Here is a 27,779-nt window from a genome sequence, read left to right as displayed (position 1 = left end):
GTACAGCTCAGAAAAGGAGGGTCAGAAGGGTTGTACAACTCAAAGACTGTAATCAATGTCACTGAATTGTACATGTAGAAACTTGAATCATTGTATGCTTTTGCTGTGTATATTCTTAACAACAAAAATGAATTATTTTCAAAAGGAAAGGAAAGAATTCACTAATTTATCCTCCTACAAGTGGCGAATGAACTTGCCTTTATCGCCACACCTTGCCAAGCATTGAGCATTATCAATGAAATAATCCAATGGAATATTATGAAGTTTTTAAAGCTCTTGTCTTCAAAGGCTGCTACACATTGTATGAGAAACTATAAACACATGAATGTAAAACCGTATAACTGAATATAAATTGTATACAATTATAACTCAATTTTCATTAAATTATCACATATGTGTGACATACATTGTATCACTCAGAATATCAGTTTCAGCTGCAATAACAAAAATCAATTCCCAAATCTCAGTATTTTAATCCAATAGAAGTTTATTTCTCATTCACAGAAATGCTGCAAACCAGCCCACTCTTCAAGGCAGCATCTTCTAAGAGGTGACTCAGGGATGGAGGCTGCTCCCAACTTGTGTCTCCACCACCTGAACATGGTGCCTTCAGAGTTCCACAACAGGACATGAGAGAGCATGGAGAATTGTACAGGTGCTTTTTAATGCCTCAGCCCACAAGGGACACATGTCACTTCCACTCATGACCTGGCCATACCCAACTGCAAGACAGCTAGGAAGACCATATGGATATCTCCAGTGAGCCTTCAATGTCTCAGCCACCGTCTGATCACCAAATATACCTTTCCTCCCTTCTTTCTGCACAAATGCTCACTTCTACCCCATGGGAGACAACCCAAAGGCCCATCCACTCAGCGCAATCCAGCACAGAAGCTGAGCTTCTCCAGCAGATGCACGGTGGTCTCTACGTCAGGTCAAGTGTGGCTCCTCTTGGTGCAAAGAACTATCGCCTGAAGCAGGTGTCTGCAAGCTTTTTCTTAAAGGACCAGAAAGTAGATATTCTAAGTTTGGGGACCATAAGGTCTCTGTTACAAGTACTCAACTCTGCCATTGTAGCGCAAAAGCAGCCACGAACTATACATAAATCCATGCGCATGGCTCTGTTCCAATAAAATTTTATTTATAAAAACAGTTGCAGACTGAATTTGGCCATTCGGTATTAGTTTGCCAACCATTGATCTAAAAGGTCAAGCTACCAACCCTCTACACACCTAGTACTCAGTGGTGGATCAGGGATAGTACAACAGCCATGAACATTCCCATTCAACAAGGAGAAAAATGGAGACACCCAGGAGTCCTTGGTCCATAGAAATTCTGGAAATCCTCTTGGAAGGCCTCCAGCCTGGGGTGGGGAATGTCCCCTGATTAGCCCTTTATTCTGCCCTCTAGAGGACATTCCATTTTTTATCACTTTCTAAGGATACATTTTTTTTTTTAAGGATACATTTTGTAAACCCTGGTGCGGTAGTGGTTAAGTGTTACGGCTGCTAACCAAAGGGTTGGCAGTTTGAGCCCGCCAGGCGCTCCTTGGAAACTCTATGGGGCAGTTCTACTCTGTCCTTTAGAGTCGCTATGAATCGGAATCGATTCAACAGCACTGGGTTTTTTAAGGATACGTTTTGGAAGGTCCTTCCTTTTCCATTACTCCTTTGGCCATATCAGAAGTAGGCTTTGGAAATTTGCTCTCCTTGGGGACTACATAGCTTTTTCAGCTTGCTTGCTGTCTTTAAATGGTTGGAGTTTCAAGGGTCTCAAATAACCACAAGCTGTTTTTTAGGCCAGCATTTCCCCCCCTTTTGGCAGTATTACTCTCAAAACTCAGTAGGCTTCCCATCTGTTTATTTCCAGTCTGTTCCATTTTCCAGGAACCACGCCCATACTTCTTTCAACCTGATTCTCAGATCTGCTTTATTTCTTTACTCCATGTCCCCAAGCCTCTTTCACTCAATACAAGGAACTCTAGTGGCTCAACGTTTAAGAGTCTGGCTGCTAACTAAAACGTTGGAGGTTCAAACGCATGCAGCAGCTCTGCTCGTGAAAGAATCAGGTAACCTGCTCCCATAAAGATTACAGCCTAGAAAACCCTATGTGGCAGTTCTACTCTGTGACATGCAGTCACTATGAGTCAAAATCAACTCAACGGCACCTAACAACACAATGTTCTGCTGGAATCAATGAGGTTTTCACTGGCCAGTTTTTTCAGAAGTAGATCACCGGGTCCTTTTTTCTAGTCCGTCTTAGTCTGGAAGCTCTGCTGAAACCTGTCTACCATGGGTGACCCTGCTGATATTTGAAATACTAGTGGCATAGCTTCTAGCATCACAGCAACACGCAAGCCACCACGGTACCACAACAATAACGGCCTTGAAGAAACCTGTCGTGACTACTGAACTCTGCCGTTGGAGCACAAAACCAGCCACAGACTATGTATAAAGATCACTTTCTACAGCATTTCTGTAGCATATGTACGACCTCGCTTGTATAAAAAGACAAGAAAAGGCAAACGTACAGGGACTAAACTTTTTTTAATGGTTACCAGGAGTGAGAAGGAGGGGGAAAAAGGGAATGAACAGTGATGGGAAGATCGCATTGATTAAGGGTAGGGTTGCACAGCCGATTATTGTAATTGCTGTCAATAAGCTGTACACCTGTAAAAAGTTGAACTGGCAAAAGTTGTTTGATAGATATATTTACAACAACGACAAAAATAAAAAGAAAAAGAGTAGCTGCTGAGGCCGCTTACGTACAACCAAATACCTCATGGGATTTGGTTCCTCGGTTTGGAGGTTTAGGGTCATGGTTTCATGGGACATCTCAGTTAATTGGCCTAATAATCTGTTTAGTGTTTCAGTTCTGTCTCCTAGTTTGTTGCATAGTGCCTGGGGTCTTAAAAGCTTGCAAGTGGACATCAAAGGCACAACTGGTCTCTATTCAACTAAGGAAGAAGAAGAGTCAGGAATAGGAGGAGGGTATGGAATGTGTGGCTAATTGTCTCCATGAACAACCGCCTCCTTTGCCATGAGACCAAAAGAACTAGATGGTGTCCAGCTACCATAAAAAAAAAAAAAAGAAAGAAGAAAATGCTGACCGTGAACATTAGAGTGATGTGGCCACAGTCAAAGAAGGTCAGCAGCCACCTGAAGCTGGAAAAGGCAAGGAACGAATGCTCCCCTACAGCCTCCAGGGGGAGCATGGTCCTGCCCACACCTTTTTATCAGTCTCGTGATTTCCAACTTCTGGCCTCCAGCACTGTGAGAAAATAAATTTCTCTTGCAAACAGCTTATGAAGACTCAAGATGTCTTCCCCCAGTGAAGAAACCTTTTTCACTATATGGAACTGAATATTTCCTAAACGTATCCAACCACAGAAGCACGTGTGTTCCACGTAAATACTAGTAGCATGTATTTTATGACAAATACTTTGGGAAACACTGGCATGAAACATGAACTCTTGTTTATTTACATATATGAAGGATAGAAATCTATGTTTAATTAGTTCCAATAATTAGATCTTACTAGAATGTAAGCTCCATCAGGCCAGAGGTTTTTGTCTGCTTTGCTCATTGCTACCTCTCCAATACCTAAAATGCTGTCTGGCACATTGTTGTTGCTGTTGGGTGCCTTTGAGTCCATTCTGGCTCATAGCAGCCCCATGTGACAGAGGAGAACTGCCCCATAGCGTTTTATTGCTTGTAACCTTCACAGGAGGTGGTTTCAAACCGCCAACCCTTCAGGTAGTAGCTGAGTACTTAACCATTGCCTCACCAGGGCCCCTTTGGCATATAGTAAGCTCTTAATAGCAACTTATTGAATGAATGAGTTAAATACTCTCCAGATTGACAGGGAAGATCAAGCCATATCAAGAAGAGTTACAGTCTCAGATAGGTGGGGTGGCAGAGGGTGCTGGTTTCTAGGCTGAAATGAAGTCTTTTAATCTCCAGAAGCTGGAGGCAGCTCCTGTCAAATGCAGAATCAGTCAGTCACTCAGAGGAAATCAAAGAACCAGGGAGGAGACATCTGATTTTCAAGAAGGGGAAGACAAGGTAGCTATATGCATAATTTTGACGTCTACCCAAAGACACCTTCTAGAATGGATTATTGGACCCTGAGAAAAGAGAGCCCCAAACATGTACAGCAGAAAAGATGCAACAGGAATGTCTCGGACTAACTCACATTGTCTCCATTGGTGAACCCACATTTATTAAGTAGCTTGACTTATCACCTCATCGAATCCATGGTAGAGGAGCAGGAACCTCCAGGAATGGAAAGAGGGCATAAGACATAGATAATACCCTTTCCTCCAGGCTCCTGCCTTCAGCACCAGGCACAATCACAGACACCAAATTCAAAAACAAACAAACCAACCCATTGCCGTCCAGTCGATTTCAACTCACAGCAACCCTATAGGACAGGGCAGAACAGTCCCATAGGCTTTCTAAGGAGCAGCTGGTGGATTCAAACTGCCGACCTTTTGGCTAGCGCTGTAGCTCGCCGTAGCTAAAAGCTTCGCTGCTAATCAAAAGGTCTGCAGATCAAATCCACCAGCTGCTCCTTGGAAACCCTATGGGACAGTTCTACTCTGTCCTATAAGGTCGCTGTGAGTCGGAATCAACTCGACAGCAATGAGATTTTTTCAGACACACCCCTCAAAAAAAGAAGATGTGGCTGGAGGTGACTCGTCAATGTGGTCAGAAAGCTTAAGGGTGGGGTTTCACGCTGGAAGGGGGAACCGCAGCTCAACCCATCTTCTTTGTTTTCTTGCCTTGCTTCTCCTCTCAATCTTTCTTTCCACATCACTTTGGGGCTCTCAGCCTTGTAGGGCTCCTCCACGTCCTGCAACTAGTTCATCACACCTACAAACGTTACTGGGCAGGCCCACTGTGCAGCGTTTTGCCTCCTTTCTTACCCTGGGGAGCTGAGCTAGACAACCCAGAACTCTGAGCCTTCTTTACTACCCTCCCTTGGGCCTGGAGCCCAGGGTTAACTAACCTCTACTTCCCAAACCTTTTAACGTCTGGAAGCAACTGAGCTCTGCAAAGTCCGTACTGCAGAGAATGTCTCCAAAGCACCCCCAGCCTAAAACCAGTATGTTGTTGTTGTTGTTGGGTGATGTCAAGTCAATTCTGACTCACAGTGACCCCATGTGACAGAATAGAACCACCCCAGAGGATTTTCCTGGCTTTAATCTTTACAGGAGCAGATTGCCAGATTTTTCTCCCATGGAACCCTGCCTGCGTGGGTTCAAACAGCCAACCTTGCATTTAACAGCAAAGCATTTAACATTTGTGCCACCAGGGCTCCTTCAAAACCAGGATAACAAGACAAAATTTAAGAATCAGTCTATGACGTTAGGCATTCAAGTCAAAGCCCCAAGACACCATAGGTGTCGCATTCCTAAAGAGAGGCTAGTAAATAGAGTTTACAGAGGAAGAGACCAAACACCACCATGTTACTATTAAAAAGGTGTACAAGAGTAGGCAGTGAGAGATGAGAAGAGGTTTTGGGAACAGAATTGCTGGTGTGTTGAGTCCCACTCCACCTCCCAGAGAGAAGAATGGGAATGTTTTCCCCTCCACCTCAAGTTAAGAGAAAGGAGCTTTAAGGAGATCACTCAGCAAGCTTGACCAGGCTCTTCTCCAGTTGAGGGAAAAACCAAATCCTGTGCTGACTCCCACCTGGAAAGTCTAAAGAGATAAAGGAAGAAATATTGGGTTGCTGCTTTGCCAGTTTAAAAAAAAAAAAAAAAAAAAACAGAGGTGGCTGCGTTCGGACTCTGCACTCCCAGAATCTGTTGGGCCTCGAGGAAGCCATGACTGTTTCCTGTGGACCAGATGTGGGTCACATGAGAGAGAGAGAATGTGGGGTCATCTTCATTCCCAACCATGAGGTCTCCTAGAAGAGCAAAGAGACCTCAGCAGAAAGAACCCAGCGGTATGGCTTGGTGCCTAGGGGCTGAGCATAAGCAACAAGATGGGATAGAGGTACATTTGCCTTCAACAGGAAACTCCAGCTAAGATTCCCAAACCAAAAATCCAAACCCGTTGCCATCAAGTCAATCCCAACTCATGGTGACCTTGTATGTTACAGAGTAGAACTACTCCACAGGATTTTCTTTGTTGTGACCTACATGAAAGGAGATCAGCAGGCCTTTCTTTCCTGGCACCACTGGGTGGATTTGAACCACCAACCTTCCGGTTAGCTGCCAAGAGCAAACTGTTTGTGCCACTCAGGGATCTTTAGCTAAGATTCCCCAGTAGTGGGAAATATCCCTAGAGCGTTCACCAAAATGCTCAAGATAGACCTTCACATTAGCCCATCTGCCAAGACCGGAGAACACAGAAGCTGGATCACCCACTTACCATTGCCTGTCAAGTAAGAACATTCCTGGTGTTCTAATTTCTTTTCCTTCCCCAAGCTCCAGAAACCGAAGTTAGTTAGAGGAGGGAGGAGGCCAACCAGAGGCCTCCTGCTATCATTGACCCAAGCTAAAGGAGAGAAGGCTCAATTTTATATCAAGTTCAGAATTTTTATTATTATTATTATATGGAAAAATGACATTTTAATTGCTAAACAGAGAGTGCTTAAGTGTTTAGCAACATAAAGTCATCAAAGAACACTTGACCAGCTAAGGTACTGGCGGAGTGTTCATTCAGGGGAAAGGGAGGAACTAGCCCCATAGAACAGAATTAAAGGGCTCTTTCTTGGGAGACACCCTAGGTGTTGCAAACAGTTGGCTGTGAACTGAAAACTTGGCAGTTCAAGTCCTCCCAGAGACTTTTCTGAAGAAAGGCCTGGCGATCTTCTTTCCCAAAATCAATCATTGAAAACCCTATGGAGCACAGTTCTACTCTGACATACCTGTGTTCCCACAAGTTGGAGTAGACTGGATGGCAACTGGTTTGGCTTTTTTTGGGAGACAGGAATTAGGTTGCTTTATGAATTCATCCCTTGCTTGTTCAGTGTTTGGGCTACAGAAGAAGAACAGAGAGGAGAGGCAGATGGAAAGGGAACAGGAGAGAGGCAGAGAGGAGAAGGAGCCGGGGGGAGGGAGGTGGTGACAGGAAAGAAACAGTGAGAGGGGAGAGGAGCAGGTAAGAGTACAGAGAGGTACAGAGAGAGAAACAGAAGGGAGAGGGAGAAGGGAAGAGAAACTGACTTTTAGGTCTATGCCCCCACCCCAGCTATCCTGGAAAACAATCACTTCCTCTATCTTTGACCTTCATTTGCCTCTTAAACAGGGACTATCTGTGCCCTGCCCGTTATACTCTGTGGCCTCCTACTTCCAGCCTCCAGAACCCTCCACCTGAGGGCCTTCTTTCCACCCCCTCCCCAGGGCAGGCCAGAAAAGCCAGGAAGTGGATGCCCTTTGTCCATGACAGACTGAAGTGAAGGACAACTCTCCCAGCTGCTCACCCCTCAGGGGGTAACTCTGAGGCACTTTCTGTCTCTGGGGGCTCCTCAGTGGGATCATTTCCCCAAGGTAACCTGCCTGATAAAGCAACTTGTGTTGACTTTCCTCTCTTCCCTGTCTCCCATCGCCCCCCCAAAATAAACTCCTTACACCCACGTCCTTGTCTCAGGGTCTAGTTCTAAAGGATCCCAGGCTAAGACACTCCCCTTCCCATGTCCATCCCAGGAGCAGAGGGCGCTTCCTCCCCTCTTTGCTTTCCAGGGTGGGTCTCTGACCTCCCCCTCTTCCCCTCTTCAGCCATTTCGGAGGCCTCTCTCTTCAGCTGAACGTCTCTGTCCCACAGCAGTGTCCCCCTCCCTGGGGTGAGGGTAGGGGGATATAGAACCAACAAGCTTCTCCCACCATCCTCCCAGACTTCCCCAAGGGAAGAGACCAGATCTCAGCTCAGGGGACCCTCGGCCCCGAGCCAGCCAGGCCTTGTCCTGGTGTGGCAGAGTGCAGGCCCTGGAGGCTAAGCCTCAAGGGCGGGGCTGTTTCCTGCCCGTCTGTTTGGGAGCACATTCAGGAGACATGAGCAGATGTTTGGCAGATGTTCAACCTTTTCCACATTGGCCAACAATAACACAGAGCAGAGACCGTGCAGGGAGAGAGGAAGGGTGGAGACTCCTGGTCAGCAGCTAGGGGCTGCCATGGGAGACACCATCTCCGGCTCCCTCCGGGATGGGGAGGAGGGTGCATGTCCATGTGTGACTCTCATCAGAGAGTTAGAACATGGTGCACAAGTGCCAGGATTCTGGGTGGAGACTGGGGTGGGTCCGGCTGTTTTGCTCAGTTCCCCAGACAACCCAATATGCCAGCCAGCCCAACCAGCCTGGGAGGGCTGGAGGACCTGAAGGACTTTGGATCTATCAGAAGGAAAGGGTTGGGACCAGGTTGGCCAAAATGTGACCCACAGCCCCCTCTTGGACGCTTAGGGTCATCTTTAATGCTCTTTCCCAATGAGACTGACGTGGCTTCCCAATCTCGGCCAACACAGGGCTCCAGACAGCCTCTACTCACCGTCAGAGCTGGTACAGGAGATTAACATCATGTGCACTCCATCCAAGCTTAAAGGGTACAAGTGGGTGACTGAGTTTCTGGGTGCACTAAGGCAGATTGTGGGTGGCTTAGGGAACCCAGCATTGCCTTCGGCTGAGAGCTGCCTATGGCCATGAGTTCATGGCAGAGGTGGGGGAGTGCCCAGTCCTTCCCCACAGTCCCCACCACTGCTCCCTGCTGCCCTCTTCCCTCCATGCCTGTTGGCTGCCCTGGACTGGGTGTAACTGAGCTGAGAGGCTTCCCTTTACATCCTACCTTTCACTGACCCCTTCCTGTCCACTCATTCAGTTACCCTCTGTGGACCTGGTTCTCCCTGTTCCCTTGGAGGGCATGTTTTAAAGCAGGCCCGAATGTACATCTTGAATGCACACCTATGGTCATTCTCCATTATGCACTATAGTATTGATCGATTGCCAATCTTGCTGATTCAATTCAATTCATCAAAAATGCATCCAGGGATTTCTGCCTGAGAGGCAGGACAGCTTAATGGTTAAGCACTCTGATCCTGGATCCAGATTACCTTGATTCACCCTGCTTCCTAATTTTACAACACTGGGTAGCTTAACCTCTCCGTCTCAGTTCCCCGTCCTGCAAGACCCAGATAATGATGGTACCAATCTCATAGGTTATATGTGAGGATGAAACAGGTGAATGAATGCCGAAGGGCTTAGAATGGGGCGTGGCGCACAGTAGGTGCTCAATAAATGTTAGCTATGATGACTTAGCCAGGCTGGTCAATAGCAGAGAGTTTTAGAATGGCCACGCTATACATCACCCTGCCTTCTCCGATTGCAGCTTTGGAGCCCTGGACACGGGGTTCAGAATACAACATCCTGGGGAGAACTCCAGACTTCAGACGGAATGTCTATAAAAAGTCCCAGAGGGGCTGTATTCTAACTTGAACTCCCCTTGGCACAAACCCTTGGAATGCTGTTGAAAGCAGCTTTTACATATGCCTAATGCTCCGTTTCTTTTATAAAGAAAAAAAAATAGTTGAATTGATACCCTGACCAAGGTGCTTTTATGGTTTTTCCTCTCTTAAAATGTACATTTTGAAAACTGGGAACTCCCTCGCATTTTGAAATGAAGTTCAACGCAGTGTCAAGCATTGACTTGTTAGCATTATTAATACTGACACCTTGTGGCCACATTAGAAAACTGCAAGATCAAATTGACAAACGGGGCCTCTTTCCAGGAGACTTCAAAACACGTGTGAATCCGAATCTGGTCCACTCTGCAAGGAGCTTAGCTGGTTGGAAGCTCAACCAGTCCTGATGTCCCAGCAGCCACTGTCATCCAGAGGTGGGGTTTTCAGTCCACCCTGCCTGTCTTCCCTGTGGTCTTAATATGCCCCTTGGAGAACATCTGGGCCATTTCTTCCCTGCAAAATGACCTACAAAAAACCAGTGATGTTTGTAGTGTTCTCTTTCACTTGCAACAGTTCTTTACATGTTAACCGATTGTCTTCCTTACAGCACGGTCAGTCCCTCCTTAGAAATTGGATCCAGGTATTTTTGCAGGCTGTCCTTATAGCAAGCTTCTATGATAACTGAATTTATATCAAATTATTATCAAATAATAAATGCTTCTAAATCATTATTCTTAAAAGTAAGGCAGTTATTTTCCTTCTTAAAAGCTCCATACCCCATCAGGAAATGTGGAGTGAATTTTTTTTTAATCCAGAATTTTCTAATCACAAGTGTGCCACAACTTATGTGCCAGTTTCAAAGACAAAGTGGAGATAAAGGCATTTGTGGTTTAAAAATTGTTACAAAATAAGAAGTTCCTGGGCACCAAGCAGTAGTCTAGCTCAACCAGTAAAGAAATGTCTGTCTTGAGCATTGTGCTCTTTTGAGATCTACCTATATGGGTCAAATTGACAACAGTAACTGGAAAGATTAGAAAGGAAATTTAGGGAGCAGTGAGTTACTGTTAACAGAGGAGGAACAACTCAGGAAAGGAGGGTGAGAATGGTTGCACAACTCGATGAATGTAATCAGCGTCACTGAGTTGTAGAAACTGCTGAGTTGGTGTATGTCCTCCTGTGTGTATTCTCAACAACAACAAAAATAAAATTAATTACTTAAAAAAAAAAGAAGAAGAAGGAGTTACTGGTCACAGAAGTTCTGACCCCCTCAGACAAGGATGAAACAAAAATAGGATAATTACAAGAGAAAGAGGAAAATATTTAACTCCAGAGACAAGGCCAAAGCTCAAAGCTACACATGGTTGATTGTTTTTTAATACATTGTACAGAGTCCAAGCGTGAAAAGTGAGGCCAAAACTTCAGTACTGTTCCGATAGCTTTATTATGTAGGCATAGCTTTAAAAATGAACAAATGATCCTTGTACAAGCTGCCTCTGTGTAGGATCAAAGCAGAGGAAGCTGTTTTTCAGAATTTGGTTGTTGACAACACCTCATCTGTCACCTTCAGACACTCTTTCTGAGTATTCCTCAGGGCTGGTATTTTTTTGTAGCCTAGATGCCCTATACCAATTCAATAATTTTAGTACAGCCTTGTTTTAATATAGTATTCAGAGACTTCTATACTTGACTTAAAAATAACCTGAGGCATGACCAAAATTGTCCATTTCTTTTAACTGTACATTTGATGAGGGCAAGACCCAAGAGCAAGTGTTACTGCGCATTAAGGCTCGTGGCTTGCTCCATGGCGTGGGTGTCCTCCGCCCCGGCTTTGGGCAGGTCCAAAATGGTGGACGAGTCCTTCCTGGGATTCCCCGTGACCAGCATCCAATGATTCTTTGGTTTTTCAACTCTGTGCGAATCCAGATGTGTGTGAGCAGCAACCTCAGCTTCCTTTCCAAAATAGGTCCTGGGGCGGAGAAAGAACACTGGTTGGAATTTCAATAACAACTCTCAATAAGCAGACTGCTATACAAAGTCCTGGAGGCTCTATAAAATATTACATGTTGGCAGGTATGTTTCACCCTGTTTGGGCAAGGATTAAGTGGATAAGCCAAAAAAAAAAACAAAAAACCAAGTTGCTCTTGAGCTGATTCTTACTCATGGCAACCCCCTACGGGCCAGAGTAGAACTGGGCCCCATTGGGTTTTCAATGGCTGATTTTTTCAGAAGTAGATTGCCTGGGCTTCCTTCTGAGGTACCTCTGGGTGGACTGGAACCTCCAACCTTTTAGTTAGCAGCCAAACACATTGTACTATCCAGGGTAGTATCCTACTATAGCTAAAATTCTCTTGTGGGGGAAGGACTTGCAAATAGAAGAGGGGCTTTAATATGATTTTTCATACCATCAAAATTCTATGTGACAAAAAAAAAAAAGTTCTATCTGACAGTATTTCCTTAACTAAAGTTTTTTCATGGCGCACTCTTGAAATTGAACTTCTCTGCTTATATTTACCCCAGCCCCACTCAGGATGCTTACTGCACCTGACAACACAATACCTTATGAACAGATGCCGATGGGCCACCAGTCCCCGATTCGTGTGGCAGTGATTGATGAGGACTTTTGCATTTGCCTTGACAGATAAGGAAAACATGTTATTTGCATTCTGAATTAAGGCCTCCTAAAAGTAAAAAATTGGGGAAAGCACTATACGGTATATTCATGTAAATGTAGTTTTTTTAAAAATGGGAATAACCTGGAAGCCATACATCATGGACTGATTACATACATTATTGCAGATATCCACGTCCAAAGTCAAACTGGAGAAGATGCAATATGGTCAGCGGTTTGTTTGTTTGTTTTAATTGTATTTCAGATGAAGGTTTACCAAACAAGTTTCTCGTTAAACAGTTACTACACATATTCGTTTATGACATTGGTTAACAACCCCACGACATGTCAACACTCTCCGTTCTTGGCCTTGGGTTCCCTGTTACCAGCTTTCCTGTCCCCTCCTGACTTCTAGTCCTTGCCCCAGGGCTGGTGTACCCTTTTAATCTCGTTTTGGCCAGTGGTGTGTTAAGTGAGAAAAAAAGTATATTCACGGTGTCCCTATTTTGTTTAAAAAAAAAAAAAAGTATATGCACAAGAAAAGATAGAAATGATAAGCCACAGCGGTTACCTTCGGAAGGTAGAACTAACTAACTGCTGGCAACTTGCAAATTATTTATTATACTTTTCAAAGTTTGCACAAATAAACATCCATTATGTTTACAAGCAGAAAAAAATAATAAATATTGTTTCAAAATCCTGGCTCATGTAAGCTACAAGCTGTGTGAGAAAGAGAAAAGCAACCCCAACACCCAGAAGCTGGCCTGGCCCAGGCCTGGACATTCTCCTGTTAAACACTGTCAATTTCACAGAAGGTCGGCATCAGACAAGGCCACTCCATGACCATGATGGGTCAAGACAAAAACAGGCTGCTCTGTGATCATGTGTGAACACAGACAAAACACGAACGTTGTCTAAGACACAAAACACCCCGACATCATACACTCCTGGCTAATATGAATGACTGCTGCTGCTTTACAAACTACAACCTCAGCCCCTCTAGTCTGCCGTCCCTCAATTTAATGAGATGCGTAATCATAGAATTAGGAGTCCCAGGGTGGCACAAACAGCTAAGCAATCAACTACTAGCCAAAAGGTTGGCAGTTCGAATCTACCCAGAGGCGCCTCAGGAGACAGACTTGGTGATCTGCTTCTGAAAGGCCACAGCCTTGAAAATCCTAGGGGGCAGTTCGGCTCTGCACAAAGAGAGTCGCCAGGAGTCAGAATTGACTTGATGGCAACTAACAACAACAATCATAGAATTACCCCCCTGCTTCCTGAAAGCATCCAGTCTCAAGGAAACCTCCATTTCCTAGAATCCTCCACAAAATCAACCAACCAAAGCCAAATCCTCTAAGTCCTTTCTAACACCCTCGTACTGAGAGGTGCCAAGGTTCCATGTGGCGTGCGTTCCCCTCAGTGCAACAAGTAATAGACCCAACTTGTTCAGTACAGGCGTGTTCTTGGCTGCAGGAGATTGATATGTGCAGGTTAGCTCAAACAGGTCCTTGTTGTTGTTATTGTTGAGTGCCACTGAGTCAGTTCCAACTTACAGCAACCCTATATGTTGGAGTAAAACTGCCCCATAGGGTTTCCTAGGCTGTAATCTTTACAGGGGAAACCCTGGTGGCGTAGTAGTTAAGAGCTATGGCTGCTAACCAAAAAGTCAGCAGTTTGAATCCAGCAGGAGCTCCTTAGAAATTATGGGGCAGTTCTGCTCTGTCCTATAGGGTCACTATGAGTCAACTCGACAGCAATGGGGTTGGTTTGGTTTTGGAATCTTTACAGAGCAGGTCACCAGGCTCTTCTGTGGAGCCACTGGTGAGTTCGACCCGTTAGCAGCCCAGCACTGAACCACTGTACCACCAAGCCTCCTTCTTAAGGTTCCCATTTTGCAGACGTGTAACCATGTCAGAATGAGGTTCGGAGACCCGTTCCAGACCACGGGGTGAGCTAGCAATGCAGGAAAGAGCTCCTGGTACCTAGGCCACTGCTCCAAGAATAATAACAATAATAAACCACAATAATAGTTAACGCTTCTGAGTGCTTCCTGTAAGCCAAGCTCTTTTCTAATAAGCACTATAAACATGCTAACCATTTGATCCTCACAAAGCTGCATACTGCCAGTTACTGGTTGCCATCAAGTCAACTTTGACTCACGGCAACCCCGTAAGTTTCAGAGTAGAATTGTGCTCCGTAGGGTTTTTAGTGACTGATTTTTGAAGCAGATCTCCAGGACTTTCTTCCAAGGTGCCTCTGGGTGGACTCAAATCTTCACCCTTTTGGTTAGTAGCCAAGTGTGTTAACTATGTGTATCACGTAGGAATTTCAAAACCACATAAGGTAGGTAGTGTTTTTACCCCCATTTTACAGTTAAGGAAACAGAGACACTGACAGTATAAGCCATGGAAATGAAAGGTAATTCCAAGAAGAACAAAGCTTGGCAAAGGCCAACTGAAGAGAAGAAAGTTGTGGAGTGTTTTGTTACAGACAAGGTATCCTCCAGACTGTGGGAGACAACCTCGCGTACTAGTGTCCACCTGGCAGAGCTTGGAGGGAAGCAGACCTTGTCTGGCAGATTCAGAGGGGCCTGTATTTGGGCATCACTTCCTGGAGAGTGGGCAGTGGCCATGGTTGGCCATCTCAACAAACCAGCTCTTCAGATCCTTCCCTGCTGTAATCCCACACTTTCCCAGCGACTTCTAACAACCTTTCATTCACCATCTGCTGGATGGGTCATGAGTGAGTAAGAAAACCTCTGGACCCCCGAAACAATGATGCCTGCTCTTGCCCGCCAGACCTTCCCTTCCTGTCCGGCAGGGCCTCAGGACCCAGTCTCAAAGGCCCAGGGTCCTGAGAAAATGACCAGAAACAAGAAGCAGAAAGGTGCTGTGCCGCAGGACCACTGTGTGCACCTATATGGCTGCCCTGCTGTCTCTTCTGCTGCCCTAAGGCTTCCCAGTCTCTTCAGAAATTAGTGAAGTCCCTGGGTGATGCAAACAGTCAATGCACTCAACTGCTACCTGAACGGCTGGAGGTTCAAGTCTACCAAGTGTGCCTTGGAGGAAAGGCCTGGCCACCTACTTCAGAAAAATGAGTCATTGAAAACCCTGTGGGGCACAGTTCTACTCTGACACACGTGGGGTCGCCATGAGTCCGGGTCAGCTCAAGAGCAGCTGGTTTGGTTTTAGAAATTAGTACTTAACGGAGACCTGAAAGAAAACAGCGCCATAATCCTCACGATCTGTTATGAACTGAATTCTGTCCCCGAAATGTTGAATATTACAGGTTAAAGTCCTAACTCCTGTACCTGTGGATGTGACCTTGTTTGGAACAAGGGTTTTTGAAGGTTAACCTGAGGTCATACCAGCATAGGTTGGATCCTAATCCCACCTGAGTGGTGGATTACAAAAGAGAACAGACACAGAGACACAGGGGAAGATGCTATGTGAAGACCCATGTACAAGCCAAGGAGCACCAGGGATGGTCCAGGAGCCACCAGGAGCAAGAGAGAAGCTTGGAACTGTTTCTCTCTCAGAGCCCTCAGAAGGCATCAACACAGCCGATGCCCTCATTTAGACCCCCGGCCTCCAGAACTATGAGACGGTAAATTTCTGTTCTTTAAAGCCACCTGCTCTGTGGTGTTTTCTTACAGCAGCATTAGAAAACCAAGACACAATCTAAGGTCAGTGGTTCTCAACGTGACAATTAAGTCAGGGGCAGGGCCTGGGCATCAGTATTTTTTTAAAAAAAACTCCTTAACCCAGTTGCCATGGAGTTGACTCCTACTCCTGATGACCCCACATGGCGACCCCACGTGTGTCAGAGTAGAGCTGTGCTCCATAGGGTTTTCAATGGCTGATTTTTTTTTAAGTGGGTCACCAGGCCTTTCTTTCAAGGCACCTCTGGGTAGACTCAAACCTCCAACCTTTTGGTTAGTAGCCAAGCACATTAACTGTTTGCTCCAAGAAGGGACTCCAAAAAACTCCCTAGGTGATTATAATGTGCAATTGGAACTGAGAAATACCAACGCAGGATGCTGCTACAGGGCAAAATGGTACCCTCCAAACTTGAGTTATAGATGAGAGAGTGAGAGAGAGACCTGTGATAAGTCTTCTCTTTAAGGACAGGAATAAATTCCATCCACTTCATGGCACTAGTTCCCATGCCTTCCCTGGGGCCATGCTCACCGGGGTAGGTAAGCCTTCATATTCCAGGCGCAGTTGGGGGTCAATATAGGCAGCCTGCCAGCAGTTCCGGTAGGAGACTTCATCCGTCAGGTACACTTCCTGGAGCCAAGACTTCTTGGATGATTTCAGTAGGGTCCGGTGATCACTTGCTAAATATAACTGAAAACGATAGCAGACAGATGCCAAGTTACAGTGATTTGAAAACCTACCTGAAAATAAAAAGTGATCAACTGGCTGGATATCAAATGTGTTCAAAAGCAGTTTTCAGAAAAAAATCCCTGCTCTCACTGATTGCATGAGAACGCTCAATTTTCCTGTATCTTAGAAATGTCATCTTGGAATGCTGACACTGCCTCTTCCACCTTCGCCTTGAACTCCTTTTCTGCCAGTTCTCTCCTTCCTTCAAATACCAAATTCAGTCTTCTTCTTCCCATTCCAGCCCCCTCCTCCTCTTATTCAGAGCATAGAACCTAGATCAATATTTTATTTATTATAAAAAAAATGTTGCATAAAACTCATTCCATTATTTTAAAAATGTTGCATAAAACTCATCCCACGGCCTTCTGGAATGAACATCCACACTTGGAGTTTGTGTCAGGTTTCTGGCTGCCTGTCCCCTTACCAGAATGCACCCCATCCTGCTGGAAAGTTAGAAATATCAGTTTCCTATTAGCTTTTTGCTGACTCACCTTCACCCTGGCCTTGGAGGTAGTTTCTGCGTATTTTGCCCGGGATTTCAGTAAGCACCTGTCATAGGCAAGGCTGGGCTGTGGGGCACTAAGGGGCCGGCAGAAATGAGTTACCATCTCCAGGAAGCTTTCCAGCCAGCGGCAGGGACGATCAAGTACAGTATGGAAACAGAAGCACCTGTAAGGTACGGGCCGACCAGCAGAGTTGCAGTGAGCTGTGGGAGTGAAGAGATGGGAACACAGTGCTCTTCCTGGGCTCAGGAAAGGCTCCCAGGAGGTGTGCCAGGGAGCCACAGGGGATGGGCAGGGAAGACCAAGATGTGTTATGATGTTGTTGTTGATTGCCATGGAGTTGATTCTGATTCATAGCAACCTCACATGTGCAGAGTAGAACTGCTCCATAGGGTTTTCAAGCCTGTGACCTTTCAAAAACAGGTCACTAGGCCTATCTGCTATGGCCTTAAGTGCCAAGATAAAGAACTGGGACTTAGTCCGGAGAGCAATGGGGAGCCACCGATGACTTTCCAATGGAGGTGGGATATAACCAGACCTGAGCATTTAAAGGTCAACCTGGCAGGACCATCTGGTATAGTTTCAAGTCTAGGTAGACTAGAGAGGCCAAGAAACTGGGCCTTAAGCAAGATAGTGCCATAGGGAATGAATCAGACAGGCCAGAATGCATTGTGAAGGAGCGATGGGATTGGTAATTTATGATATAGGCGGGTAATAGGGTCACTATGAGTCAGAATCGACCCAAAGGCAACGGGTTTTATAAGCAGGTAAAGGAAGCAGATCCAGGGTTATAGTATGGCTTTGGCCTTAGGTGATGGGAAGAATGAGCATGCCATTCAGAGCAATAAGAAAACGAGGACTTAAAATGGCAAAGAATATCAACCTCAAACCACAAAACTTGCCTGTTGATATAAAATAATAATAAGGTCAGGTACAGGCCCAGAAGACCACTATCACCAGAATTTTTATGAATGCCCTGGAAGTGCTTACTAATCCAAAAAAAAAAAAAAAACAGAAATCACAGCTATGAGATTTTGGGAAGATAAAAAAGTCATCATTTGAAGATGAAATTACCATCTACCTAAAAAACCCAAGAGAATCAACTGAGAGCTATTAAAATTAATAGAAGTAAGCGGTTTCATCAAAAGTAGATATAAAAATCAATAGCTTTCTTATATATTTGTTATGTCTATCAAAAGAGCCTCGCTACAATAGCATCCAAAATATAAGCTACCAAGGAGTAACCTTAAAAAAAACTGGCAGCCAATCCAGTGAAAAAAAATTTTACTGAGCAATATAAAAGGATATTTGAATAAATGCAGAGACATCTCAAAAGAAGAAATACTGTAAAGCTACTAAGAACCTGAATCTACTTAATTTTACAATGCCAGTCAAAATTCCAAGGCTTTTTTTTTTTTGGACAAGAGCAGAGGGACTTGAAAAAAAATGATATTATATTTATCTTAAAGATTAAATTTTTAACATAATTTAGAAAAACAAGAGTAATGAGAAGGAACTAGGCCTAGCAGCTTTCAAAATAAAATACAAAGGTATAATAAATAAGATGCTACAGTCCTGGCATAAAAATAGATAACCCAAGTTCAATGGATCAAAATAGAAAAGCCCAGAAACAGCTTAGAGTATATATAATGACTTTATACACGCGAAGGGAAGCATCCTGTGTCAGTGGAGAAAAGAATAATAATAATAAAAAAAATAGAACAGTTACAGCTGACTAGTCCTTTGGGGGAAATTTAAATGTTCACATCAAAGCATTTATGAAAATAAATCCCAAGTGGACTAAAGTTAAAAGTCAACCTGAAAACATCTACAAGTTAATATAAGTTTTTCTTTTCGTCAGATCTCTGGGGTCGACTTTGAAGCTTTAAAGCAATGGAAGAAATTACAAAGAAAAACATGGGTCCATTTTACTAAAAGATGTAAAATATTAAAACAACCTGATTTAAAAGTCAAGCAGCAAATGGGAGAAAATATTATCGACAAATAAGGCAAAATGTTATAATCTATGAAAGAGCAGAAATATAGACCCAACTCAATAAAAAGGTAAAGAAAACCTGATTCACAGGACAGAGGGGAAGAAAGGAGAGAGGGAGAAAATGAAGGAAGGGAGAAGGGGAAAGGGACAGATCAAAAATACGGGGAAAAAATTACAGCACTATAAAATATAAATACCTTTCTTCTCTTTTTGCTTGTTTCTCAAATTAGCAAAAATTTTTACTATAACGTTTATTACTGTTAATAAGTCAGTTGATAAGCCTTCTTATTTACTGTAGTTGAGAGTACAAATTGGTACAACCCTTTACCAAAAGAACTTGTTATATGTATCAATGCTTTTAAATGTGCTCATAGCCTTTTACTAAGAATTCTATATCAAAAAATCTATCCTGTGTATAACCAAACACTTCACGGAATTTGGTTCTTTGGTTTGGAGGTTCAGGGACATGGTTTGGGGACACGGAACATCCCAGCTACTTTACCTAATAACATGTTTAGTGTTTCTGTTCTACCTCCCAGCTTGTTGCATAGAGGTTGGGATATTAAAAGCTTGCGAGCAGCTGTCCAAGGCACAACAAATAGGCTCTATTTGCCTGGAGCAACAGAGGAAGAAGGAGAGTCAGGAATTGGAAGAGGAAATGGATGTGTGGCTAATTGCCTCCATGAACAATTACCTCCTTTGCCATGAGACCAAAAGAACTGGAAGATGCCCGGCTACCATTACTGAGCATTTTGATCAAAGATTCTATAAATGAATCCTGGCCAGAAGGGGTAAAATTGCAAAACAGAATTTAAAATTCACATGGACTCCAGACTTTCCGGAGCCATGGAGGCTAGATGAATCCCTGAAACTATTGCGCTGACATAATCTTTAAACCTTAAACCAAAAATATCCCCTGAACTCTTCTTTAAACCAAATAGTTGTTGTTGTTGTTAGATGACACTGAGTCAGCTCTGACTCACAGTGACCCTATGTACAACAGGACAAAACACTGCCTGGACCTGTGCCATCCTCATAATCTTTACTATGTTAGAGCCCATTGCTGCAGCCATTGTGTCAATCCATCTTCTTAAGGGTCTTCCTCGTTTTCACTAGCCCTCTTCTTTACCAACCATGATGTCCTTCTCCAGGGACTGGTACCTCCTGATAATAGGTCCAAAGTAATTGAGACGAAGTCTCACCATCCTCGCTTCTAAGAAGCATTCTGACTGTACTTTTACCAAGACAGATTTGTTCATTCTTCTGGCAGTCCATGGTATATTCAATATTCTTCCCCAACATCATAATTCAAAGGCATCAATTCTTCTTTGGTCTTCCTTATTCATTGTCCAGCTTTCACATGCATATGAGGCAACTGAAAATACCATGGCTTCCGCCAGGCACACCTTAGTCCTCAAAGTGACATCCTTAGTGACATCTTTACTTTTTAACACTTGAAAGAGGTCTTTTGCAGCAGATTTGCCCAATGCAATACATTGTTTGATTTCTTGATTGTTGCTTTCCTGAGCATTGATTGTGGATCCAAGTAAAATGAAATCCTTGACAACTTCGATACTTTCTCCGTTTAACTAAATGGTAGTTTAGCTTAAGTAGCAAAGAATGCCTGCCTTGAGCATTGCTCTCTTTTAAGATCTAGCTAGACGGATCAGACTGACAACAGCAAATCAAAAAATTAGATAGGAAACTTAGGAGGCAGTGCCTTTATCTTAATGGAGGAGGAACAAATTGGGAAAGGAGGGTGAGAATGTTTGCACAACTCAAAGAATGTAATCCATGTCACTGAACTTTACATCTGGAAATTGTTGAATTGGTGTATGTTTTGCTGTGCATATTCTCCACAACAAAAAATAAAATAAAACTATAAAAAAAATCTATGCTAAAGACATAACCCTTAATTCGTGGTGGAGTAGCGGAAGTTTTAAGCACTTAAACACAGATTGTGCACTGGAGTTTCACGTATAATAGAGAAACACTGGACCAAATCCAACTACCAAATGGTAGACTAAAGGTTAGGTAAATCATGATACATCCATACAATCATAGAGTATGCAGCCATTAAATGTTATCACAAAGAGCTTTCAGAAATGTGTAAAAGTATCCATTTATTTCTATATTTATCAAGGTCACATAGAAGTTTTTGAAATTTTTACAATGTACATATTCAAAAAGTTCAAAGAAAAAAGTAATAGCTCAAAATAGTGTATTCATCATGCTTATATCTCAGTTTTAAAAGGGAATACATAGGAAAACAAACAGAAAATGGGCCAAAATGTCAGTAGTGCTAATATCTAGGTAAGACAATGGGTATTTTCCCTAATTTCTACAATTAAAATCAGGCTTCAGCTTACCATCAATGGTGTGTTACAGTTTAATTGGCAGCATTACTTTTTCTTCGTGGTACAAAATATCATGCTATATCGTACAACGACGAAATCTTCAACTTTCAATGAAAAACTTTATATAGCACCGGCTCTGTTACTTACAAGCTGTGTGACTTAGGGCAAATCGCTGATCCTCTTTGTGCCCCAGTTTCCCCATTGGTAAAAGAGGAGTAAGATAGTCCCTTCCCCCATTGACTCATTTGAGGGATTAATGAGTTAATACATGCCAAGCACTTAGAACACCTCTTGGCATGTAGTAAGGTAGGTATAATAATCCCATTTTATAGATGAGAAATAGACTCAAAAAGGTTAAGCAAAGCCCCATCCCAGAGGTAGCATGCATTCCAGCTAAAATTCAAACCCCAATGTATCTATTCTATTACACCTCCTAACCTTCAAGGAAGAGGTGAAGTGCATAGACGTAAGCTCCCTGACTCAGGCAGACTTAAGCATCTCATGTTGTCCTCCCATATTTGACAAAAGTTTGAAAACCAGAAGTTTAAAAAAGAAAAAAAAACAGACCATATACCTCCTGGTACTGGTAACATTCAACAACCATTAGATGATTGTTGGAGCCCTGGTGGCATTCTGGTTAAGAGCTTGGCTGCTAACCAAAAGGTCAGCAGTTTGAATCCACCGGCTGCCCCTTGGAAATCCTATGGGGCAGTTCTACTCTGTCCTAAATAGGGTTGCTGTGAGTCGGAATTGATTCAATAGCAATGGGTTTGGTTATTTTTTCGTTTGTAATTAATAGATGACTATTAATTAATCCAATCATTTTTTATTAATTAATCCAATCATTTAATTTACAGGTGGAGGTAGGATAAATTTTTACTTTTTGCCACCTGCAATGCAAAAAGGTTTCCCTCCCTTGCTCTTTCACTTTTAAGGGTGCTGCAAAGTTAGAAGGAAAGAATTGGCCCGAAGCTGCCCATGGAAAGTGACAGGCTGAAGCCATATGAAGCCAGATGGGGCCCATGTCTGCAGAGCGCCTGGTCCACTTCAGTTGGCTGCTAATGACCCCTCATGGAAACAAAGCTGACTGATCCAAGGTAGGCATTCAAAATCATGACTCACCATTTTGTCTTCAGATCCTCCTGTTATGCCAAGACAAAAGTTCTGCCCGTATCTAAGGACTTGACCGATGGCATCTCTGTCTACGCTGTCAGAAAAAAAAAAAAAATTTTTTTTCAGTGGGGAATAAATATGATATACTGTAAACTCACTATTAAATCACTCTACACCTCTACTTTTTGTGTTTGCAATTTTGTTTATAACCAGTTTTACTGCTTATGTATATTCACGTACCATAATAGAACTAAATATCTAAATAAAAGGTTTTCTGTTTCAGCCTTAAAATCCACCCACCATCTTATTCCTTGCCCCCAACCCTAGCCAGAGCACAGAATATCCCCACTCTGTAAGCCTTTGGCCAGAGTGGACTGAGCACTACCCAACACGAAGAAATTCTGCTCGAGTGCATTTGACATTTTTAGAGAAAAACCAAAAGGAGTCCTGGTGGCACAACATTTAAGTACTCAGCTGCTACCCAAAAGATTGGTGGTTCAAGCCCACCAATCGCTTTGCAAAAGAAAAGACCTGGAGATCTGCTCCTGTAAAGATTACAGCCTAGGGAACCCTATGGGGCAGTTCTATTCTGCCATATTGGGTCGCCGTGATTTGGAATCAACTCAACGGCACCCAACAACAAAGAAAACTAAAGTAATACATTTGTAGACACTAAAATCTCCTAATTATCCAGGAAACAGAAGTTGTGATCAATTTTTGTTTTATAATGAATTGTCCGTATTCAAAAGAAATTTAAATTGAGAAGCTTCTTTAAGACTTAAAACCTGTTGCCATTGAGCCAATTCCAACTCATCACAGCAACCCTATAGAACAGAGTAGAGCTGCCACAAAGGGTTTCCAAGGAGTGATGGGTGGATTCGAACTGCCGACCTTTTGGTTAGCAGCCAAGCTCCTAACCACCAGGGCTCCCTTTAAGGCTTAAAGGACTGGCTATGTAAACACTGTTATTATAGACTTATAAACTAGTTAACAAAGTGAAAGCAGTAGTTTTCCTTTGTAGTTATATATCTCTTTGTTCTCTAAGGGCTTAATTGCTTATTTTCAAAATCACCTTGAGTCTTTTTTTTTAAATGGGCAATTAATTTTAAAAGAGTAAATTTCTTGCATTAATATAGATATTTTTTAGAGACCCTATAAGACAGAGTAGAGCTGCTCCATAGGGTTTCCTAGGAGTGGCTGGTGGATTTGAACTGCCAACCTTCTGGCTAGCAGCCAAGCTCTTAACCGCTGCACCACCAGGGCTCCAAAAATAACATAGCAACATTAAAAGCAGTGAAAGTACTCAAAGGAGCTCAAAGCATCCTGAGATGTTACCAAGACAACCCACATTACTTCCAGGCAGAATATGAATTTAATTCCCTGGGTCCAATACTTATGAATTAAGCATTTTGAATTAAACACAAATTGCCAATTATCATGAAGTCTAAGAAAAGGGTTTATAAAGACCCCTTGATTAATAATCTTTAAGGTAAGATAACGAGATGAGAATCCCAGAGAATGTTCATACAACCTTCAATGAGCACCGCTCTAATCCCAGGGCATCCGCAAGCTACAAACAGAAACTTACATTAATGATGAAAATAAGTTGAAAATTAAAGTGTCCTACCTCAAAATCACAAAAGTGTTTCTGCCAACCGGGTTCTTGGTTTGAGCTGCACTCAGGCCACAGGGCAATTCCAACTCATCCCTCAGGTGGGCTTTAATTTCATCTGGAGTCATACACAGGCTCAGATCCCCAGTCAGAAACACATCGGCGTCTGTCTCGGCATGGTCAGGGTTCACAAGCATCACTTTGTCACCGTAGTGAATATACCCATCTTCAGATACGGAAAGCTGCATCTGCAATTTTAATAGGAATTTTTTCAAATAAACCATGCAATTCCTGAGTGACCAGGCCTCTCCCAGGTGTATCTTTTCCTTCTCAGACTAGGATCCATTTCTATAAGGGATTTACTTGGATTCCCTCAAATCCTTGTTTTCCTTTTTTTTTTTCCCTGCCACTGCCCCCTCCCACTTTGCCAAGGCAATCAGTAAATCAGATGCTGTCAAGTCGATTCCAACTCATGACAATCCCATGTGCATCAGAGCAAAACGGTGCTCCATAGGGTTTTCGATGGCTGGTTTTTCAGGAGTAGATCAACAGGCCTTTTCTTCCAAGGGACCTCTAAGGTGGACTCGAACGGCCAACCTTTCAGTCAGCAGCCAAGCATGTTAACCGTTAGCATCACCCAGGGACTCCTTGCCAAGGCAAAGCAATCCAGAACCCAGTGCCGTCGAGTCGATTTCAACCCGTAGCGATCCTATATGACCAAGTAGAACTGCCCCATAGAGTTTCCAAGGAGCGTATGGCAGATTCAAACTGCTGACCCTTTGGTTAGCAGCTGTAGCACTTAACCACTATGCCACCAGAGTTTCCAGGCAAAGCAAAGCCCCCAATGATCTCAAATGAAGTCAACTGACACTTTCATAAATCATAAATTTACTCATTACGAATTTATTCAGTATTCGTTGACTATTTTTGTGTATCAATTAAGTGGCATTTTACTTATTTACATACTAATTCATTCATTTCTTCATTTAAAAAATATAGGTAAACATAATTAATAGCCAACTCCTCTCATGTTTCTAAAATCTTGAGGAATTCTAAATGTTTGTGGCTTTCAGATTTTTTTTAAACTGTTATTTTCCAAATGACCACCCATCTATGGAATTTCTGCTTGCTAACATAGATTTACACTTCATTCTACAGAATTTTGAAACCATTATTTGGATTTAAAATTACCTGTCTCAAAAGATGCCCTTTCAGTCTCCTGCTTCTCTGTATGAGAAGTTCCCCCTTGTCTCTTTTCTCTAAGAAGTCTTTCATGAGCTCCTGAAGAGAAAATGAGTGAAGTCCAAAGGGTCAGTAATAGTCCTGAGTAATCCAGATGCTGGTTGGTAGGCTTTAGGTCAGAAGCACCTCAAGTTCAAAAAGCAAAATTTGAGAACAGAAAAAGAAATGTGAACATAATAGGAATGGTAAAAAAAGGAAAAACAAACCATAATTTGAATATTTTCATTTCGTTGTAGAATGCTTGGAGAAATGAAAAAGGCAAGGAAGGAAGAGAGAAAGAAGGAAAGCAAAGCACCTGTGACCACTCCAGCCAGTGGCAATCATGAGTGAGATCTGGAGAGCATCGGCCCCGGCTGAGGTCTCCCCAGGTTGTGTGATGATTGACATTGGAAAGTCTACCCACTCAACCAGAACGAAGCATGGGTGTGGCTTGGCCCAGGGCCTTGTCAAGACAAGGCGATGGAGTACAAAGTCAGGAAAAGGGACGCTAAGGAGGGAGTTGCGGGGAGGGATGTTTAGAGTCTTTTCAACTGACTGCAGTCTCTGAGACTATAAGACTCCAAGGAACAGGAAGAATTTAGTGGGGCTCTGGCCTAAGGGGAGGTCCCTGGGCAGTGCAAATGCTTTGTGCTTGACTGTTAACCTAAAGGGAACCCACTCAGCGGTACCTGCAAGAGAGGCCTGGCGATCTGCTTCCATTATGATTAATAACCAAACCAAACCCGTTGCGATGGAGTCGATTCCGACTCATAGCGACCTATAGGAAGAGTAGAACTGCCCCATAGGGTTACCAAAGAGCGGTTGATGGGTTCGAACTGGCGACCTTTTGGTTAGCAGCCGAGATCTCACGCACTGCACAGTCAGGGTCCCAATCTGTTAGGATTACAGCCAAGAAAATCCTATGGAGCGCTTTAATTCTGTAACACGTGGGTCGCCATGAGTCAAAACCGACCAGAGGGAACAACAACAGACTAAGGAGGAGGCATGAGCTGAAGCCTGGGAGTCAAGGCACGGAATTTGGAGGCCAGGGAAACCAACGGGACAGAGTGTTACAGCGCTCAGACTACAAGGGCCCTGAGAACTGGGTTTGCAGGCCAGCGGAAGGGATTCCTTGGGAGTTCAGGGAAGGATGGGAATTTAGGGGTCTTCCGTGTATTCCTGATGGGAGAGGGGATTTGGGTGCTCAAAGTAGGAAGCTGAACTCAAGGCAAGGTTTGGAGTCCCTGAGCTCCCGAGGACTGGGGGCCTGGGAGCGCTCGCTGGAGTCGGGGGTCCGCGCCCGGCCACGGCCCTCTGTACCTCCTCCAGGTAGACGTCCTCGTTCCAGTTGCCCATCCTGACTCGTGGACCGTACAAGTTCTGCGCCATAGTCCCCTGCTGTCCGGTAAGCAGGCCTGCCTGCGACACCCTTTGCGTTAGCGTTCCCGTCGCCATGACGACGCGACCCCGCGCGATTGGTCAAAGTCGGGGACTGCTGGCCAATGAGTGACAACACAAAGAGCGTTCTAGGTCCTCGCGGACCTCAGGGGAGTCCGCGCCACCCCGTCTCCAAAGCTTATATTTCGTTGAGTATAACCTCAAAGCAGACCGTGGTGGCCTAGTGCTTAAGAGCTACAGCTGCTAACCCAAAAGTCAGCAGTTTGAATCCACCAGGCGCTCCTTGGGACCCCTGTGTGTGGCAGTTCTGCTCTCTCCTACCGGGTCACTGGGACTCAGAATCCCCTCGACCATAACTGGTTTGGTTTTTTTTAAAACAGGTATGATTGCAAAGCACGCGAAAGGCCTCATTATACTAAGTGCTTCCTCAAGAAAGAAAAAAAAAATTTTTTTTTACTAGACTCTAAACAAAAAGCTGCTATAAAAATACACCGTACCTTTACTTCTCAAGGCAGCCAAGAGGAGTTTTTAATTGGAAACACAGCTTGTGCTTGCAGCCTCATTTTATAATCAGCAGCGGCAGAGGCAGCCGCAGCCAAACCTGGGGTCCATGCCGACTCACGGTGACCCCATGTGTGTCGGAGTAGAACTGGGCTCCATACGGTTTTCAAAGGCTGATTTCTAAGGCACCTCCCTGTGGACTCAACCCACCAACCTTTCAGTTGGCAGCCAAGAAATTTTGCCCTAATTGTAAACCCATACATGCTCAATGCGGAAATGTGGAAGCCAAGATAACACAGAAGGAAGGGGAAAATCGCTCAAAATTTCTCACCCTCAAAAGTAAGAAATACACCATATTAGTATATTTCTGTTTAAACATTTCTGAGGTAGTTCGTTTTTTTGTTTTTTTGGTGTTTTTGTTTGTTTTTTGATATTTTATTGTTTTTTTGACATTTTATTGTTCTTCAGGAGACAGTAAGCAAATTAGGTTCCCATTTAATAATTTTTATACTAATTGTTCCATGACATTGGTTATGGTTTTCACAATGTGTCAACATTCTCATTATTTCCATTCTGTTTGCTCTGTTTCCATTAATCTAGCTTCCATGCCCCTTCTTGCCTTCTCATCTTTGCTTCTGGGTAGATGTTGACCGTTTGGTCTCATATTGTTGATGGTTTAAGGGA

The 27,779-nt window shown here is 43.7% G+C and overlaps 1 protein-coding gene across 1 annotated transcript; it reads right to left on the bottom strand.

The window, feature by feature from the left end:
• Positions 1–10,821: 10,821 nt before the first annotated feature.
• CFAP161 (cilia and flagella associated protein 161) lies at positions 10,822–26,641 on the bottom strand. The gene is made up of 7 exons (XM_049905275.1): positions 26,517–26,641; positions 25,167–25,256; positions 23,991–24,223; positions 22,373–22,457; positions 16,197–16,355; positions 11,955–12,028; positions 10,822–11,364 (listed from the first exon to the last, which is right to left on the bottom strand). The coding sequence occupies exons 1-7, from the start codon at positions 26,583–26,585 to the stop codon at positions 11,169–11,171; spliced, it is 906 nt and encodes a 301-aa protein (XP_049761232.1). The 5' UTR covers positions 26,586–26,641; the 3' UTR covers positions 10,822–11,168.
• Between the last annotated feature and the right edge of the window lie 1,138 nt (positions 26,642–27,779).

Source organism: Elephas maximus, chromosome 13 (genome assembly GCF_024166365.1).
Source record: "Elephas maximus indicus isolate mEleMax1 chromosome 13, mEleMax1 primary haplotype, whole genome shotgun sequence".
Lineage (NCBI taxonomy): Eukaryota > Metazoa > Chordata > Mammalia > Proboscidea > Elephantidae > Elephas > Elephas maximus.
Note: the sequence above shows the minus strand (reverse complement) of the source record. Positions and strands in the feature narration are given on the sequence as shown.

Bases quoted from the DNA above. Each gene is read 5' to 3' on its own strand.
- CFAP161 (XM_049905275.1), bottom strand. From the start codon at position 26,585: ATGGCGCAGAACTTGTACGGTCCACGAGTCAGGATGGGCAACTGGAAC. The intron at 24,224-25,166 runs GTAATTTTAAAT...TTAAAATTGCAG, and splicing joins AAGGGCATCTTTTGAGACAG to ATGCAGCTTTCCGTATCTGA. The intron at 11,365-11,954 runs GTATTGTGTTGT...TCTCCGCCCCAG, and splicing joins CATCGGCATCTGTTCATAAG to GACCTATTTTGGAAAGGAAG.